At 37.2% G+C, this 15,239-nt stretch overlaps 1 protein-coding gene across 4 annotated transcripts in view; it reads right to left on the bottom strand.

Moving 5' to 3' along the window:
* Positions 1-4,229: 4,229 nt before the first annotated feature.
* PCNX1 (pecanex 1) overlaps positions 4,230-15,239 on the bottom strand; it is a 180,571-nt gene continuing 169,561 nt past the window's right edge. For all 4 annotated transcript variants that reach the window (XM_024118367.1, XM_028496107.2, XM_024118370.2 and 1 more), the window contains 6 exons: positions 10,555-10,785; positions 9,393-9,667; positions 7,866-8,071; positions 5,339-5,781; positions 4,787-4,927; positions 4,230-4,599 (listed from right to left, as the gene is read on the bottom strand). In XM_024118367.1, the coding sequence (XP_023974135.1) occupies positions 4,459-4,599; positions 4,787-4,927; positions 5,339-5,781; positions 7,866-8,071; positions 9,393-9,667; positions 10,555-10,785 (1,437 nt within the window). In that variant the 3' untranslated portion in view covers positions 4,230-4,458. The remainder of the gene's footprint in view (positions 4,600-4,786; positions 4,928-5,338; positions 5,782-7,865; positions 8,072-9,392; positions 9,668-10,554; positions 10,786-15,239) is intronic.

The following is a 15,239-nucleotide window of genomic DNA, read 5'->3' as shown; positions in this document are numbered from 1 at the left end:
TCTAGCTTGGATCCTCTGAATCATAAATTGTCAGGTACAGAGCTGAAGCACAGAAAAAAGGTATAACCCTATATAATAGGTGTGCCTTAGAACAGAGCTGTCATGTAACCCTGTGATGACAATCAGCTCTGGTCCCCCAAAGAATGTTATGCTGCTTCCATAAAATGGCAGATAATGAAGTTCAGTTCACAAATAGAACTTATTTTCTCTACTTCAGAAACAATATGTGGCTGATAGGCAATAAAGAGAAATTCTTATCACACATAATTCTTGACAAGATGACTCTGGAGAGGTGATTCAAAGCAGAAAATATACATCTGTTTCAAACAAAATTAATACTCCACTCACATACCTACCAGATCTATTTGTATAATAATTAACTTCTTTCCAATCACAGTTCTCACCTAAACAAATGAGAAGGACTAGGTATATATCAACCAGATTTTTTTTAAAAAATGAAGTGAAGAAAAGAGAGGCTGGTTTTTTAATACTTAATTTAAAAAAAACTATACATATCCAACGTAATATTAAAATTTATGCTGCACAAATACATGGTAATAACTAATTTTCCTCTTTCTCCAGATAAATAAAACTCAATTTCCATATATGACTGAAACAGAAGGTTCAAAGTCCATTAATGGGCTCCAAATATCATCTTAGCCTTGAATGACATCTTACCCTTGGTCTGTGTCCTAGCAAAGTAATTTTATGTGATTAAAATATACTACAAAAAAGAACAAGAATGAATATTGAGGACTTTTAAAAAAGGGGGGGCTTTGTCCATATTCATCAAAAAGTAATGAAAACACAAAAGTCAATCACAATGCGGGCAGCAGTTAATAGTTTTGTAGCTAGTAAACATAAATTCAGAGAATTCTCATGCAAAATTATTGTTATCTTTTTCTCAAGTCACATGTTTAGGAGGAAAGATTTTTGAGAGAAAACAATAACCTTAGCCTCTGGGCAAATCATAAGTTTAAAAGACTCAGTTCTGGATGAATGTGACTCAGTGCAGCAATCCAGCATATGAAGATTTCCCAAGCAGAGGCAGAAGCATGCTGCTCCGAAGCAAAGTGGGGTTCATTAAGGCTAAGCTCCCCTTGCTGAGATTTGACGCTGTTCTTTTATATTTTGATATGAGATGGAAAAGTAAACTAACCCAGGAAGAAAAATACATCTTTTTAATGAGCTGTTGTTTCTTACGTAAAAACCTGTATTTTCACTGCCTGACATTTGGTACACAGAGTAATTTTCCATAGTTCACTCGGGAGAGAAATCTTGTCTGACTAATTCTGTTTCAAGGGTCTGTAGAAGTATCTCAGATATACTTGAAATATTAAAAAAAAAAACAAAAAACTTCAAATCTAATGGAAGTTAATCTTCCAGTAATGGAAACTCAAAGAAGGCAGAACACTGATGAAGTTTGTTTGCTAATTTCCTGAAAGGTAATTAATCTCCTTTTACCTTAAAAATATAGAGCCTCACCACCTACTCCCCCAAGTCCCTTAAAGATCAACATCTGATATTAATCTAGACTTCTGGAAAAATTATAGTTCTTTAGAAAAAAGTGAACATATAAAGTTTTATCAAGTATTGAAAAATGGTGTAAAAATAGGGCTTACACCAAGTTATAAACTGGAAGATTAGCCAAAAATTTAATTTTGAGTTATAAAATGATTTTTAACACTGAATAACAACAACAGCAAAAAAGCTAGGAATTTATAACTTACTCTAGAACTCTCTCTAAAGGGGGAAAAAGCAAAGTCAAACAAGAAAAAAACCGGAAAGATATCAATAAAACTATTGAAAGCAAATGAAAAAAACTAGTGTTTTAATTACATATTTTTACTTTCAAATTATGGAACTCTGAACGTTTTGGCAACTGTGAACTAAAGATGCTAATGTGTGTATACTGGAGTCTTATATACTAATCAAAAAGGCTAAGCAGGGAATCTAAATGAATAGCTCACTAATCTCCAAGGGGGTGTGGGGTGGCAGGGGACAGGGTTGAATAAGACATGTATAATCAACTTAATGAAAGTGTGTATATTTCTATATTATACTTTAGTTCAAATTATTTTTAAGACTTGACTCCTTCTTTAATTATCAATGCTTCCTTCCCCTGATGCAATTATTAGAAAAGTATTATGATTTTAAAAAGACTATATGTTATAGTCTTAAACATTTGAAGTTCAGGTTTTTTCTTTTTCTCTGTGTAGGAAAATGAAGTATCTTCTATTTAAGACTGGAAAGGCTCCACTTATCTTCTCATCTAGGCAATGACCATGAAGAGATCATATTCATCTCAGAAAGGGAACAAGCAGCAGGGAGCATAATTCCTCTGAGAGGATTTTAGATAATATAGACAGACAAACAGATCATATATTCAGTTTCAGAAGAAAAAAGAAGAACCTGAACCTTAATGGCATATTGTAGATTTGCCAAAATAAGGCAAACACAGAATATAACCACAGTATCAGGAAAAATACATTTTAACTGGTCAATTTAGAAAGCGTACCTTTGTGTAAATGTTCAGTAAAACATTTGACAAAAAGTTTTTCAACAGTAAATTCTGCAAAGTGTGAAGTCTGGAAACCTCAACACGAGGCACATTGGCTCCCGAATACCCACAAAAATTTAAAATTGGAAAAAGGAAAACTAAATAGGTTTTGGAGTGAAAATGCAATCAGAGGCTATATATTAGCTGTTTACTTCCTTAGCTTTCATTCCTTCCACTGAAGTGTCATGTGATACTGTAAGATCTACATCAGAATTAGGAGGAAAAACAGCTTCCATCTCCTCTCACTTCATCCGAAGACACTTTAAACCCACGCTGCCCAATACAGTAACCACTAAGCACATGTGGCTAGCAAGTACCTGAAATACGGCTAGTACCACATGGTGAAATAGCAATGCTTTGGATATAATGGACTAAACAAAATGTATGACTGAAATTAACTTCACCTGCTTCTTTTTACTTTCCATTCACAGGGGGCAGAAAGATGGCTGCTCCTAAATGCTCAGATGTACAGTCTTCTTTGGAGTTTCACACAAAAGGAGAAAAATTTTCTGAAGGATTTAAAAAATGCCATATGTTGAAAACTAAATCTAAACTGCAGTTCCCACCTAGTCCAATTGTAAATCTGAGTTATATATTTCCCTGAATACATACATTTCAAAAAAACCAATAAAATTTAAGTTATGAGACAACATATGAATTAAGTCAATTTCATCACAGTTATAAATATTTCAAATTACAGCTACACACTATAAATCACAGGAAATAAAATTCAAGTAATAGAATAAGAAGAGAGGAGGAAAATAATAGGCAAAGTTATTAAAGAGAGCTATAACAATAAGAACTGCACCATTTGGATAATTTTGTTTGAAAAAATTTTACTTGATTAACTGAACTGCACGTGAATAACTTCAAGAGCTAAGAACTCTTAAAATAAAAGGCAATCCATCCTTTCTTTAAATTCCTGGACGTTCACCTTCCTCTTTGAAAAGCAAAAGTATTTTCTTCCCAGAACTGACCCCAGCAGAGCTTGCCCCAAGTGGGAGAAACAGGGTAGCTGGGACACACACAGTGTTGGAGCCCATCTGAAATGTGGACACAGGAGCTGGCAGGAGTGTTCACGGGACTGAGTCACCGACTACTGGCTCCGGGAAATGCCAGTGATGAAGCTACGTGTATCTTGAGATTAAGTATTCATTTTAAAGGAAACATCCAATGGACTAGCATGAAGTACAGACTACTAAAGAAAAATAAGCAGCACAGTTCCTGCTACGTATAAGGAAAGGGAAGGGGTTAATCCCAAAGGCAATTTAAATAATGGTATTTTATTTTTATATATAAATAAATGTTCTGAGAAATCTCAGACTTTATAGTGCATTGTAAAAAATTAGTGCAGTTTTTTTCATTAAAGTTTTTAGCGCTCAAGGAATAAGATAAATCTATGTTCATAGTCTTTTTCACTGTACATTAAACTTTTATACTGCTATATGTCAAACTGAAGGTTTTCTACATTTGTCTGTTTTTAAAAATCAAGGTAAATGGATTTCATGTTTTATGACAAAACATGGCAATTATTTTTGGCAAAAAAATTAGAAAAATATGAGATCATAGTTTAGAAAGCAAGAGTTTGTTGATTTAAAGCATAGGCAATGCATAGGAAAAAACTTTTTTTAAGGATGTATTTTAACAGAACTTTATCCTTCATGCACGATGTTTTCTCAGCAGCTAACTTAAAAAAATATTTCAGCTTTATTTGGGGATGGAGACAGCGACAGGAGTCAGGGTGAAGGACAAAGGAGTGGTGCTTAACCAAGCCCACTCTATGTTCAAGTCTCTCCTACAGGATCAAAGGGATACCTGCAGGCATCTTCTGCTCTCTCCTCTTTTTTCCAATCTCTTGGAATTTTGAGGGAAAAGAAATGAAGTTATAAAACACTGGCTCACACTTCAGCCCCAAGTTCTAGTACCCCAGTTTCGATTACAGTCACGTATTTATCTTCAATCTGAACCAGAAGTACTGTCTTGTCGATGTGGGATCTAGTACCTGGATCTCTGCTGCAAGGCACCCAACGGTGAATCACCTAATGATTCAGAATAAAACAAGCAGTTAGTGGCAGAGACCCTGAATACACTCACAGACTCTATCCTTAAGATTAGAGGTAGTAATTCAGTTTGGTAATTAAGCATAAGTACATAAATCAGCTAAAAAACAGGCATACCAGTCAGGCTACAAAAAAGTGACAGCACCAGCTTCATAAGAGAACTTACATGGCCTTCCATGCCCTCCTGAGGACTCCAGTCTTTCCAGCTGTTTCTCCCAGCTTTTAACCGAATACCCTCATCAGGCCACTGCAGCTCTTTCCTTTTTGACAGGTTGATCCCATCCAGAACCTGACTGGGATCCACAATCTGCAGTGTACATGAATATGGATCATTTCCAATTCATTTTCCCCTCGATGACAAATAATTATATAATCCCAAACAGAATTTCTTTCACAGTGTCTCAAATTCTCCACTGCCTATAATGGAATAAAAAACAACCTAAAGAGCCACCTGAATTCCTTTTAGTCTCCTAGGAGACCTTAACTGCAATGGCCACATAACCATGGCTGAAGAGGGAACAAACACCACCAGTGAAAAATTGCTTGCTTTCAGTTTTTATACTGGCAGAAACATTTTTTCAACATTCAAAATTGTTCTAGTCTTCAGACTAAGCAATATAAGGTGTGTCTTCACAAGAGTCCTTCACTCAAAAAAAAACAAGAAATAAAAACAAACGAGTAAGAGAAACAGTGCAAGAAGAACCGTGGGCTTACTCACCTGGACTCTGTAAACCACCTCCCCCTTTTTGGCATGTGAATTATTGGCAGGACTTAAGGTGTTGCCGGGCTGCGTATCAGCGGCACTGCTCTGACCGCCGTCTGTCCCAAGAAAGCCCACGAGGGTGTGATGCTTGCAGGCTGGGATGCTTTGGCTGGAGCTGCTAGAGGAAGGCAGGCCATGCTGCACACAGGCCGGGCCGCTCTGACTGGAGGGTTCCATCTGGTTCACCACAGAGAGGCGGGACTGGATGGATGACGGTAAGTTGCGAAGCGATATCTGGCTGGTGGAAGAGCGCCGACAAGGCACAAATCCCGTGGTGGACATCCGGAGAGATGAGTGCCGGCTGCTATAGCAGTAAGACGACTGGCTGGCTACAGAGGCCCGGGCAGGGGACTGCCGGACCAGGCTGGACTGCACAGAGTGAGAGCTGTGGCTAGCGGCTGGGGAGGGAGAAACAACAGCAGCGCTCATTCTCAGTGGGATGACCCAAACACAACTGCTTTTTCAGTAGTTTCTAAGGCCTTCTCCCTTAAGCCTCGCACCTTAAATTAGTTGGTGAATTTATTGAATTTAATATTTATACCTAAAACTTTTAAAGTTGCCAAAAAGAAATAAATATCTGAGATCTATTTTCTTATGTGGTTAATGTAACATAATTTCTGTTTGCTGAAGCTTTTTAAAATTCAAATTCTGGGGCATAAAAAAAATATAATTAAATAATTTATAGGAAATAGCAGGTATTTAGGTTGAGATAAATCCTAAAATTTCTTTCACTGAAATATTTCAGAATACATGCATATGTCATAGAAATGAGACAGTGAGAAATATTTATTAAGGATCTACTATGTGGCAAGCTCTGTAACTACTATTTCTCAAAATACGGTATTAATGCCCTTTCAATCTATTCCAATGACAAGCTATACTACCTATAGAGGCACAGTGATGCCACACTGTAATATGCATATACATTAAGGGATTACTACTGAATATGAATGATCAGTGATACTAAATAGCAGGTTATTCTGTGTTCTTTTTTCTAATGGCTCGATAGGATTCTTCAGATTTGTGAAGAGTGATGTGAAGATTATTAGAAAATTATTATTAATTATATTGAAAAATAACTACATATACTTTTTAATCTGAAAATAAAAAGAGCTAATCAATGTTAAGAGTAAAAGGTATATTTAAAGAAGCACACTGGCAGTTTTAGGTTTTCACTCAGAAGTTCAAAAAGAACATAACAAAATGTCAGATCACACACCTACTTAGAGTCTTAACAATTCCAGTGCTATTACATTTTTAAAAATCATTTTAAGTAAATGTTTTAAAACTTCACCTGATCCATGCAAAACAGAGGGGGAAAGGACAGTGCTGGATCAACTGACCAGCCATCCGGGAACAGGTAAGATCTGAGTCCTGCTGCATGCCAGGTGGATTACAGCTCTCATGTAAAAGGCAAATTAGTTAAAGAATAGCTTCCTTTGGGATAAGGAAAAATTTCTTAAATAGGATACAAAAAGTATTAATCATAAAGGAAAAGATCAGTAAATTGCTCTACACAAAAATTAAGAACTTACCAAAAAAAGGCAAGCCACTCTTCACAGAAAGAGAAGGGAAAACAAACATACAGAATGGAAAAAGATGTCTGTGGTACAGAAAACTGACCAAGAGTTCCAATCCAGAATACACAAATAAGAAAAAGATAACCAAATGGAAAAATGGGCAAGAGACTTAACATGCACTTCAGAAAGAAGGTCTGACAAACTCATTTAAAAGTTTCCAACCTCAGGCATTATTAGAGCAATCAGAATATACAAATAAGAAAAAAAGATAACCAAATGGAAAAATGGGCAAGAGACTTAACATGCACTTCAGAAAGAAGGTCTGACAAACTCATTTAAAAGTTTCCAACCTCAGGCATTATTAGAGCAATGCAAATTTTAAAAATGCAACTAAAGACCACCCCCCTTCTCCTGTCTCTCTGAGAGAGCAGGGAGCAGAGGTGGAAACAATGATACTCAAAGCTGGGCATTCCTCTATACGACTGGTCAGAGTACCAATTGGTGTAAAAGAAATAAAAAAAATTCTGGAAAGATTTTTGGCATTATGTATCATGTCTTAAATATTTTCATAAACTTTGACTTGATTCCATTTTTAAAGTTTCCAGCCTAAGAAAATAATAAGTGATTACAAAGATTTATATACAAAGATTATTACAACACTCAGAAGAAACCAAATCGTTGTTCAACAGGAGAGAAGTTAAATAAATTATATTAGTTAACTATTATTGGCCTTTAAAAATGATACTTTCAAAGAAATGCTATTTCAAATGGTGTATATTTATATTTATATATATTAAATGATTAATATAAACAAGTAGGATAATGTCCTATTGGGAATCAAACAAAACATTCTATTTATATATTTCCAAGTAGGTAATATGTCACCCTCTTTACACACACATACTACCTGAACCCCACAGTTGAGAGGCTAACATCACACACATAATTTTGTTTCAGATTACCTAGCGTTGGAGGGTAAGGTGTGACAGGTGGATGGAATCCTGTTCCCGGTCCCTGGCCTGGGTTTCCAGTGCTTCCTTGGGACGCACTGCTGTGGGGATCATTGGCAGTTGTCGCGCTGTTACTAGTGCAAAAGGCTCCACCTCCAGCATCAGAATCTTCAATATTGCCGCCACTGTTACAGCCAGCTCCACAACCTTTCCTTAACCTAGGAACAAACACCGGAGTAGGAGGCATGGTCCCGAGATCACTTCAAGATAGGCACTGTATTCTGAACATTTAATGCTACTAATGTTCACCTTCGGAAGTCTTCATGGGGCAATCAACATTAAGAAGCAAAAGAGTCTATGATGTTTGCGTATCTCCCTCATACTCACTGCCTCCGTTCTTCTAATAAGCTTCACTTTTACGCTACACCCTATCATCTTTTCTACACCATAACAAAGAACTGCACACAACAAGTTGTTCCATTAAGATCTCAGCTGGAAATAGAATCCTTGCCACCGTATACAACCCACGAATACCTAATTGACTTAAATTAAATCTAATTTATGCTGTAGCACACCTGAAGAGAACTGCTGTAATAATTTTTCTTCTCTTTTTCAAAACGTTGGGTGACCAATTCTCCTGGTTTGCCCACAACTGTCTCAGTTTGGCACTGAAAATCCTGCATCCCAGAAAACCACTCGGTCCTGGGCAAACAAGGCAATTCCAGCACAACACGTATTTTTTGAAAAGAAAACTTCTTTGAACACTACCCTGGTTTGTATCCTTCCCTCTGTTTGAATAGGGGTAGACGTTAAAATGATGAAATTTTACTCTTTAATGCTGGGTATTCCTGGAAGAATTTTAAAACACCTATTTGTGAGTTTGTTGCTCTAGTCTTGTTTTGGATTAAGTTTTGGTATTTAAGGATCTGAACAACTCTTAATCTGAGATTTTTCTTTACCATCCATCAAATTATGATGTTCCTGCACCATATATCATAATTTACTACACAAAAGGCAGAGGAAAAAAATTCATGTGCATACTTGAAGACACTAAATATTTGAGATGTGAGTGCTGACTGTTAAAATGGCAGCAGTATCTCTGCATCTCACAAGGAGGAGTTTCAACATGGACAGCATGCTCCCCCTACTGCTGGAACGGAATACAAAAAGAATGTAATCGACTTGCACAAGTTTCTTTTATTTTTCTCTCATTTGCCCTGTTTGTTGACCCACACATTCTAATAGTGGCAGTAAGCTGCAATAGAGTTTAAAAAACTAAAAGGAGGGAATTATCCAAGATTCTACTAAATGCTAGAGCAGTGGCTCCTGACCAGACTACTGTACATTAGATTTATTTAATAAGAGTTTGAAGATACAAATGCTCAGATTCTACTTCATGAAGCTCAGCTATAACAGGTTTTTATTGTACCGTGGCATCTGTATTTTTCCTACAATCTTTCCAGGTAGTGCTAATGCACACTTGCCTAGATTAAGCGGTCAGGACACACCACCACTGGAAAAGGCAGTCCTATGGCTCACCTGTGCCAGGTTGACACTACGAAGTTTCTGATATTTCCCAAGCTGATAGGTCCCCCAAGAATTTCTTTAAGCTGTTCATGGCTGTCAGAGTAAGAAGTTGTCAGGGGCGAGACAAAGATCGGGTAGCCAATAGGTTGATCACAAGATGAGTTTATCATGTTTCTCAGAGCTTGCTTGGCATTTTGGATGCTACCTCTCTCTGGGTTACGGTTACGCAGGAAAACAAGCTCCTGCTGCTGCCCTGCCCAAAGGCCTCGGACACACTCCTTATTCACCTGAAAACCAGAACACATGGGAATTAGGTTAAGGGGCCAAGAATAAAATTTATATAAACAGAAGAGTAGAAATGGGAGGGATATAAAAGACATTACGATAACTAACTGTGAAAAGCAGGAAACAAATATAAGCAGGTCACATCTGAACAGGAGTTAACTATTTTCCACTGTCATTAGGCTATTAGACAATAAACACCTACAGAGCTCTTCCCTCTGCTCTGCCTTGTAAAAATACCAAGTAAAATGTAGTCCATTTAGTTTTCTAAATTGGTGAAGCACTGAATTTTGTAACTAAGATAACAAATATTTTTGATAGAAATGAGAGGTAAAAAATATTTAGAGTTGAAAGGATGTTTGTGATTTTGGGGGTGGATTCAATGAAGAAAAAACATTACAAACTATCAAAATAAAATGTCAGAGATTAAGCCTCCTAAAGCCCTGAGATGCTTAAAAAAAACAACAAAACAAACAAAAAAGCAAGTGAGAGTGAACCATTTATAGGTAGCTATTATGAAGTACAAGCTGTAGTATTATTTTGCAACCTAGGAATCACATCTTATTAGCAAAACAGTGCTGACATTTTAGGAAGAGATGCTGCCCAAATAGCACATATAACAGGCAAGAGACTGCCAAGAGAGAAATAAGCAAAATATTTAAGGCTTTATGGCACATGAAAAAATTTCAGAGGACAGAGTAAATTACCGACAAAATAAATTAAGAGTTCAAAAACAATAAACGTTAATATGGTATGGTCATTATTTTTGTTTTCTATAAAAGAGTTTCAATTACTTTTTAAAAGTTTGGATACAGTTATCTAAGCTCCATTGTTTTCAGAGGCAAACAAGTGCCTCCTCCCATTTCTACTCTTCTGTTTATATAAACCTTACTTTAATGACCCTGAAGCTAAGGTAGCGTCTGTTGAGCATGATGATCTTGTACTCGTTGGTGCCATCATCCATGACGTGCCGCAGAGCAAGCAGGGAGGGTGAGTTGGCGAGGACTGCACTCCGCCATGCGGGGTCCCCTTCGTGGGCTATGACGAGGTTCTTCTCATGAGACACAATGGCTTCATAGAGCACAGTGGGGTCATCGTATTCATCCGGAGAAGTGAAATGGTCCTATACACAGAGATAAAAAATACACCTACAATTTTAGGAAAAGAAGAGAATGACTTCCAGGATGATGAAAGCTTCCGAAATTACTAAATCAGTTACTAAATTAAAAGTCTCAAAAAACTAGTTTATATATTTCATTTCAGCACATGTTAATATTATTAGAGATGAATTATTCAAGTCGGTTTTCATATCTTCATTCATTTTATTTTTCTGTTAAAGGATTATCTCACTGTTATCAGTTAAGGGAGGCTAAAACTACATAAAAGGTCTCTAAATTGAGTTTCTTTTTAACTAGGTGCTTTTCACTTAAAGCCACATCTCTAGAATGATTATAATAAACCATTTCATCCTGCCTCTCATTTAGTTAAGATAAGGCTCAAAACTATGAGCTCTGAGGACAAATTAAGGGTCCTAGCCCTAGAGAAGCTAGTAAAGTCTTCCCTAAAAAACCTCTCGGCCTTATCTGACAAGTCGTTATTTAATATCTACCACATGCAAGACTACGTGGCAGGTAGCATGGATGAAACAAAGGAGTATATGAAATGTGTTTCCCATTCAGAAACCTAAAAATTAACAGGGGATGCAGGATATAAACCCAAATAATCGTAACACAAATCAGAATTTCTGAAATGGTGTGTTATTAAGGAAACACAAATATTATATTGGCTGCCTTGATAAATTTTTACATCCAGGTAAAGTGACTCATTTGTGCTCAAGCCAACTGACTGGAGTGTGTGCTATCTGGAGGAGAGACAGTGACAGCAAGAGGCCTATGTCCCCAAGAATGCACTTCCAAGTCTGGAGGTTCATCTACATGAGACTAAGGGAAGTCCTCACTGTACACGTGGGTACATAAGGTAAGAAGTTCTCCGATACAAGATTTCATCTCACTCTTACAACAACCTGGTCAAGTAGGTTGAGCAGGTAATACCAGAATTTTACAAATATCAAAACTGAAGCTCAAAGAGGCTTAACTGCTTCCTAGGTTTAGAAAATTAGTATATGATTGTAATGCCAGGACTTGAACACATTTTTTAGAGTATTTTTTCATTCTGATTTTTAAAAATTTATGATTATAGAAGTTAACTGAAACACCTTTCAAATCCAGTTGCTGTGATTAGGGGAAGCCACACAGTGCAGGTGGTCTGGGGCTGGATCTTGAAGAATGAGTACACTTTCAGTGGATGGAGATGGCACCGTCGGGGAAGGGAAAGGGCTCCAGGCAAGACGACCTACTAGTGCCTCTCCAGACTTTTTATGAGGCTGGTGCACTCCTCGCTCCACTGCTTTGAGCTTGGCTCGTAACAGCTCACAGCTGTTCCATCTTCTACGAACTGCCTTCAGCTAATGGAGCTGCCTGGGTAGGACATGCCAGGGGAGGATTACTCTCCCCTTAGCTGTGGAGATGCAAGGTACACAACAGAACTCTGGGTGACATTCACACTACAGAGCTTCCTCTGGAGACCAGGGGAGGCTAGAGCTCAGCTGAAAGACACTTCTGCTTAGCTTCTTCCCTTGCTCTTTCCCACTTCCATCATTTCCTCACAGACTGTCCTGAGGGCATCCCCTCAATTAATCTCTTGCATGAGAATCCTGGACTCTGACTCTGCTTATAGTGAACATGCCCTAAGAGCATTTACAAATTAAAATACTGATGGATGGTTCTTGACTTCTGTCCATCACACACCACCAACCATGCTAATCTTTCTTTTAAACACTGAGTTCGCTTTCCTACACCAGCAGATAACTAGATGCCATAAGATGTGCTCTCTTTCATCAAGTTGTTCAATTAGGGAAGGAATGACATCGTTGGATAGTAGTATTTGTACAATTATTTGAATGGAAAATAAACATGCGGAGACAGGCAATAATCACATTCTTAATAAAACGGACACAAAGTTGGAAATCACTAGGCATGCCAAAAGTGGAGAATGCTTAGTCTTGTCCAAATATTTCTTCTCACTGGGCTTAAAATAGTTGAATGAATATGTAAACTTCTATGTACATCATTCAGCACTGTTTTACCGATAAAATATTTGAAACAGGGACTTCCCTGGTGGCTCAGTGGTTAAGAATCCACCTGCCAATGCAGGGGACATGGGTTCGATCCCTGGACCGGGAAGATCCCACATGCCGCTGAGCAACTAAGTCCGTGAGCCACAACTACTGAGCCTGCGCGCTAAAGCCCACGAGCCACAACTACTGAGCCTGGGTGCCACAACTACTGAAGCCCGCACACCTAGAGCCCATGCTCCGCAATGAGAGAAGCCACCGCAATGAGAAGCCCGCGCGCTGCAACCAGAGAAAGCCCATGCACAGCAACGAAGATCCAACACAGCCAAAAATAAATAAATAATTTTACTTAAAAAAAAAAATTGAAACAATCTGAATGTCCATGAATAGTGAGATAGCTTAATAAATGGAGTAAAAATTATACTCTGGAATACTACAGAGTCATTAAAGAATGTGGTGTGCCTCTATATGTGCTAACTTAGAAAGGTGTACACGTTAAACTAAATGGGAAGAAAGCTTGCACTCCAGAGCAATTTCTATAGCACGATTACATTTTTAAAAAGTAAAATATTTATACATATAGTTGGAAATGTCTGCATGAACTTGGGGAAGTCAGAAAAGATAGGCATCAAATTACTGGCAGTGACTGCTTCGTGGGGCTGTTCTATGATGGTATGGGATGATGGAAGGTGCTTACTCTTGGGAGATGTTTCCTTTTCAATGTTATTCATTAGTTTTCAAATAAATAAAAAGAGATAATGTTTCTAATTCTAGGAAAACTTTTCAAAAACATTTTAGAAACTTCTCATAACTTGAGAAGTTATGAGCAGATGCACAGGAAATATTATTTTTCAAAAACAATGAAACTCATGTAGCAAACATTCACAGGTCACCAAGCGCTGTGTTAGGCAAGGAGGACATAGAGATTAATATTGTCCCTGTCCTCAAGGAGATCACAGATTGTAAGATTTTCATTATATACCTCTTGTAAACCAAGCTGGACTTTAATTGGTTTATTTTACTTCTAACAACCAGGTAAATCCTTAAAGAGACTAGCAAAAGAGAAAAAAATAAGGAAATAAGCTGTTTTACAAAATGAATAAATAGAGGACAAGAGAGAACACATGAAAAGGGCAATTTGCGTAATTTCTCTGAATTTTGATTAATCTTCATCTATAAAACGGGAATTAAAATAATTTTCTGGGTTGTGGGTGATATAATGTGTATGAGAGCACTGACACATGATAGGACACTGTAAAATTAAATATTACACAGATAATAGTTTTAATTTCTAAAGTAAAAACATATAACACATTAGATTGGAGAATTAAAAAATTAAAAAAGAACTGTAAAGGAAAAAAGCAAAAGTTAAAAAAACATCTATGAAAGTGCTAAAAGCACCCTATCAAAGACTGTGTCTGAAAAAAAAGTTATCAATTTCGTATTTTTAGCTCTCTGGGAACAGGATCTTTTTTAAAAATCAGGCTGAGGTATAATTTACACACAACAAACTGCACCCATTTTAAGAGTACAGTTAGATGCGTTTTGACAAATGTGCAAACTCATGTAATCACTGCTACATTCCAGATATAGAACATTTCCATCATCCCAAAGTTCCCTCCTGCCTTTTGGTATTCATTCTCTACATCCCAAACAAGCACTGATCTGTTTTCTGTCACTAGAGATTAGTTTGGCCTGTTTTAAATTTTATATAAATAAAATAATACTATATGTACTTAAAAATTTTTTTTAATTTAATTTATTTTTTTATACAGCAGGTCCTTATTAGTCATCACTTTTATACACATCACTGTATACATGTCAATCCCAATCTCCCAATTCATCACACCACCACCACCATCCCTGGCCGCTTTCCCCCCTTGACATTTGTTTTTCTCTTTCTGACATACTTCACTCTGTATGACAGTCTCTAGATCCATCCACGTCTCTACAAATGACCCAATTTCGTTCCTTTTATGGCTGAGTGATATTCCATTGTATGTATGTACCACATCTTCTGTATCCATTTATCTGTCGATGGGCATTTAGGTTGCTTCCATGACCTGGTTATAGCAAACAGAGCTGCAATGAACATTGGGGTGCATGTGTTTTTTTGAATTATGGTTTTTCTCTGGGTATATGCAGAGTAGTGGGATTGCTGGATCAGAGGGTAATTCTATTTTTAGTTTTCTAAGGAACCTCCATACTGTTCTCCATAGTGGCTGTATCAATTTACATTCCCAACAACAGTGCAAGACGGTTCCCTTTTCTCCACACCCTCTCCAGCATTTGTTGTTTGTAGGTTTTCTGATGATGCCCATTCTAAACAGTGTGAGGTGACACCTCATTGTAGTTTTGATTTGCATTTCTCTAATAATAGGTGATGTTGAGCAGCTTTTCATGTGCTTCTTGGCCATCTGTATGTCTTCTTTGGAGAAATGTCT

The sequence above is a fragment of the Physeter macrocephalus genome, chromosome 11, assembly GCF_002837175.3.
Source record: "Physeter macrocephalus isolate SW-GA chromosome 11, ASM283717v5, whole genome shotgun sequence".
NCBI classification, from domain to species: domain Eukaryota; kingdom Metazoa; phylum Chordata; class Mammalia; order Artiodactyla; family Physeteridae; genus Physeter; species Physeter macrocephalus.
This window is presented reverse-complemented; position numbering and strand designations above follow the sequence as displayed.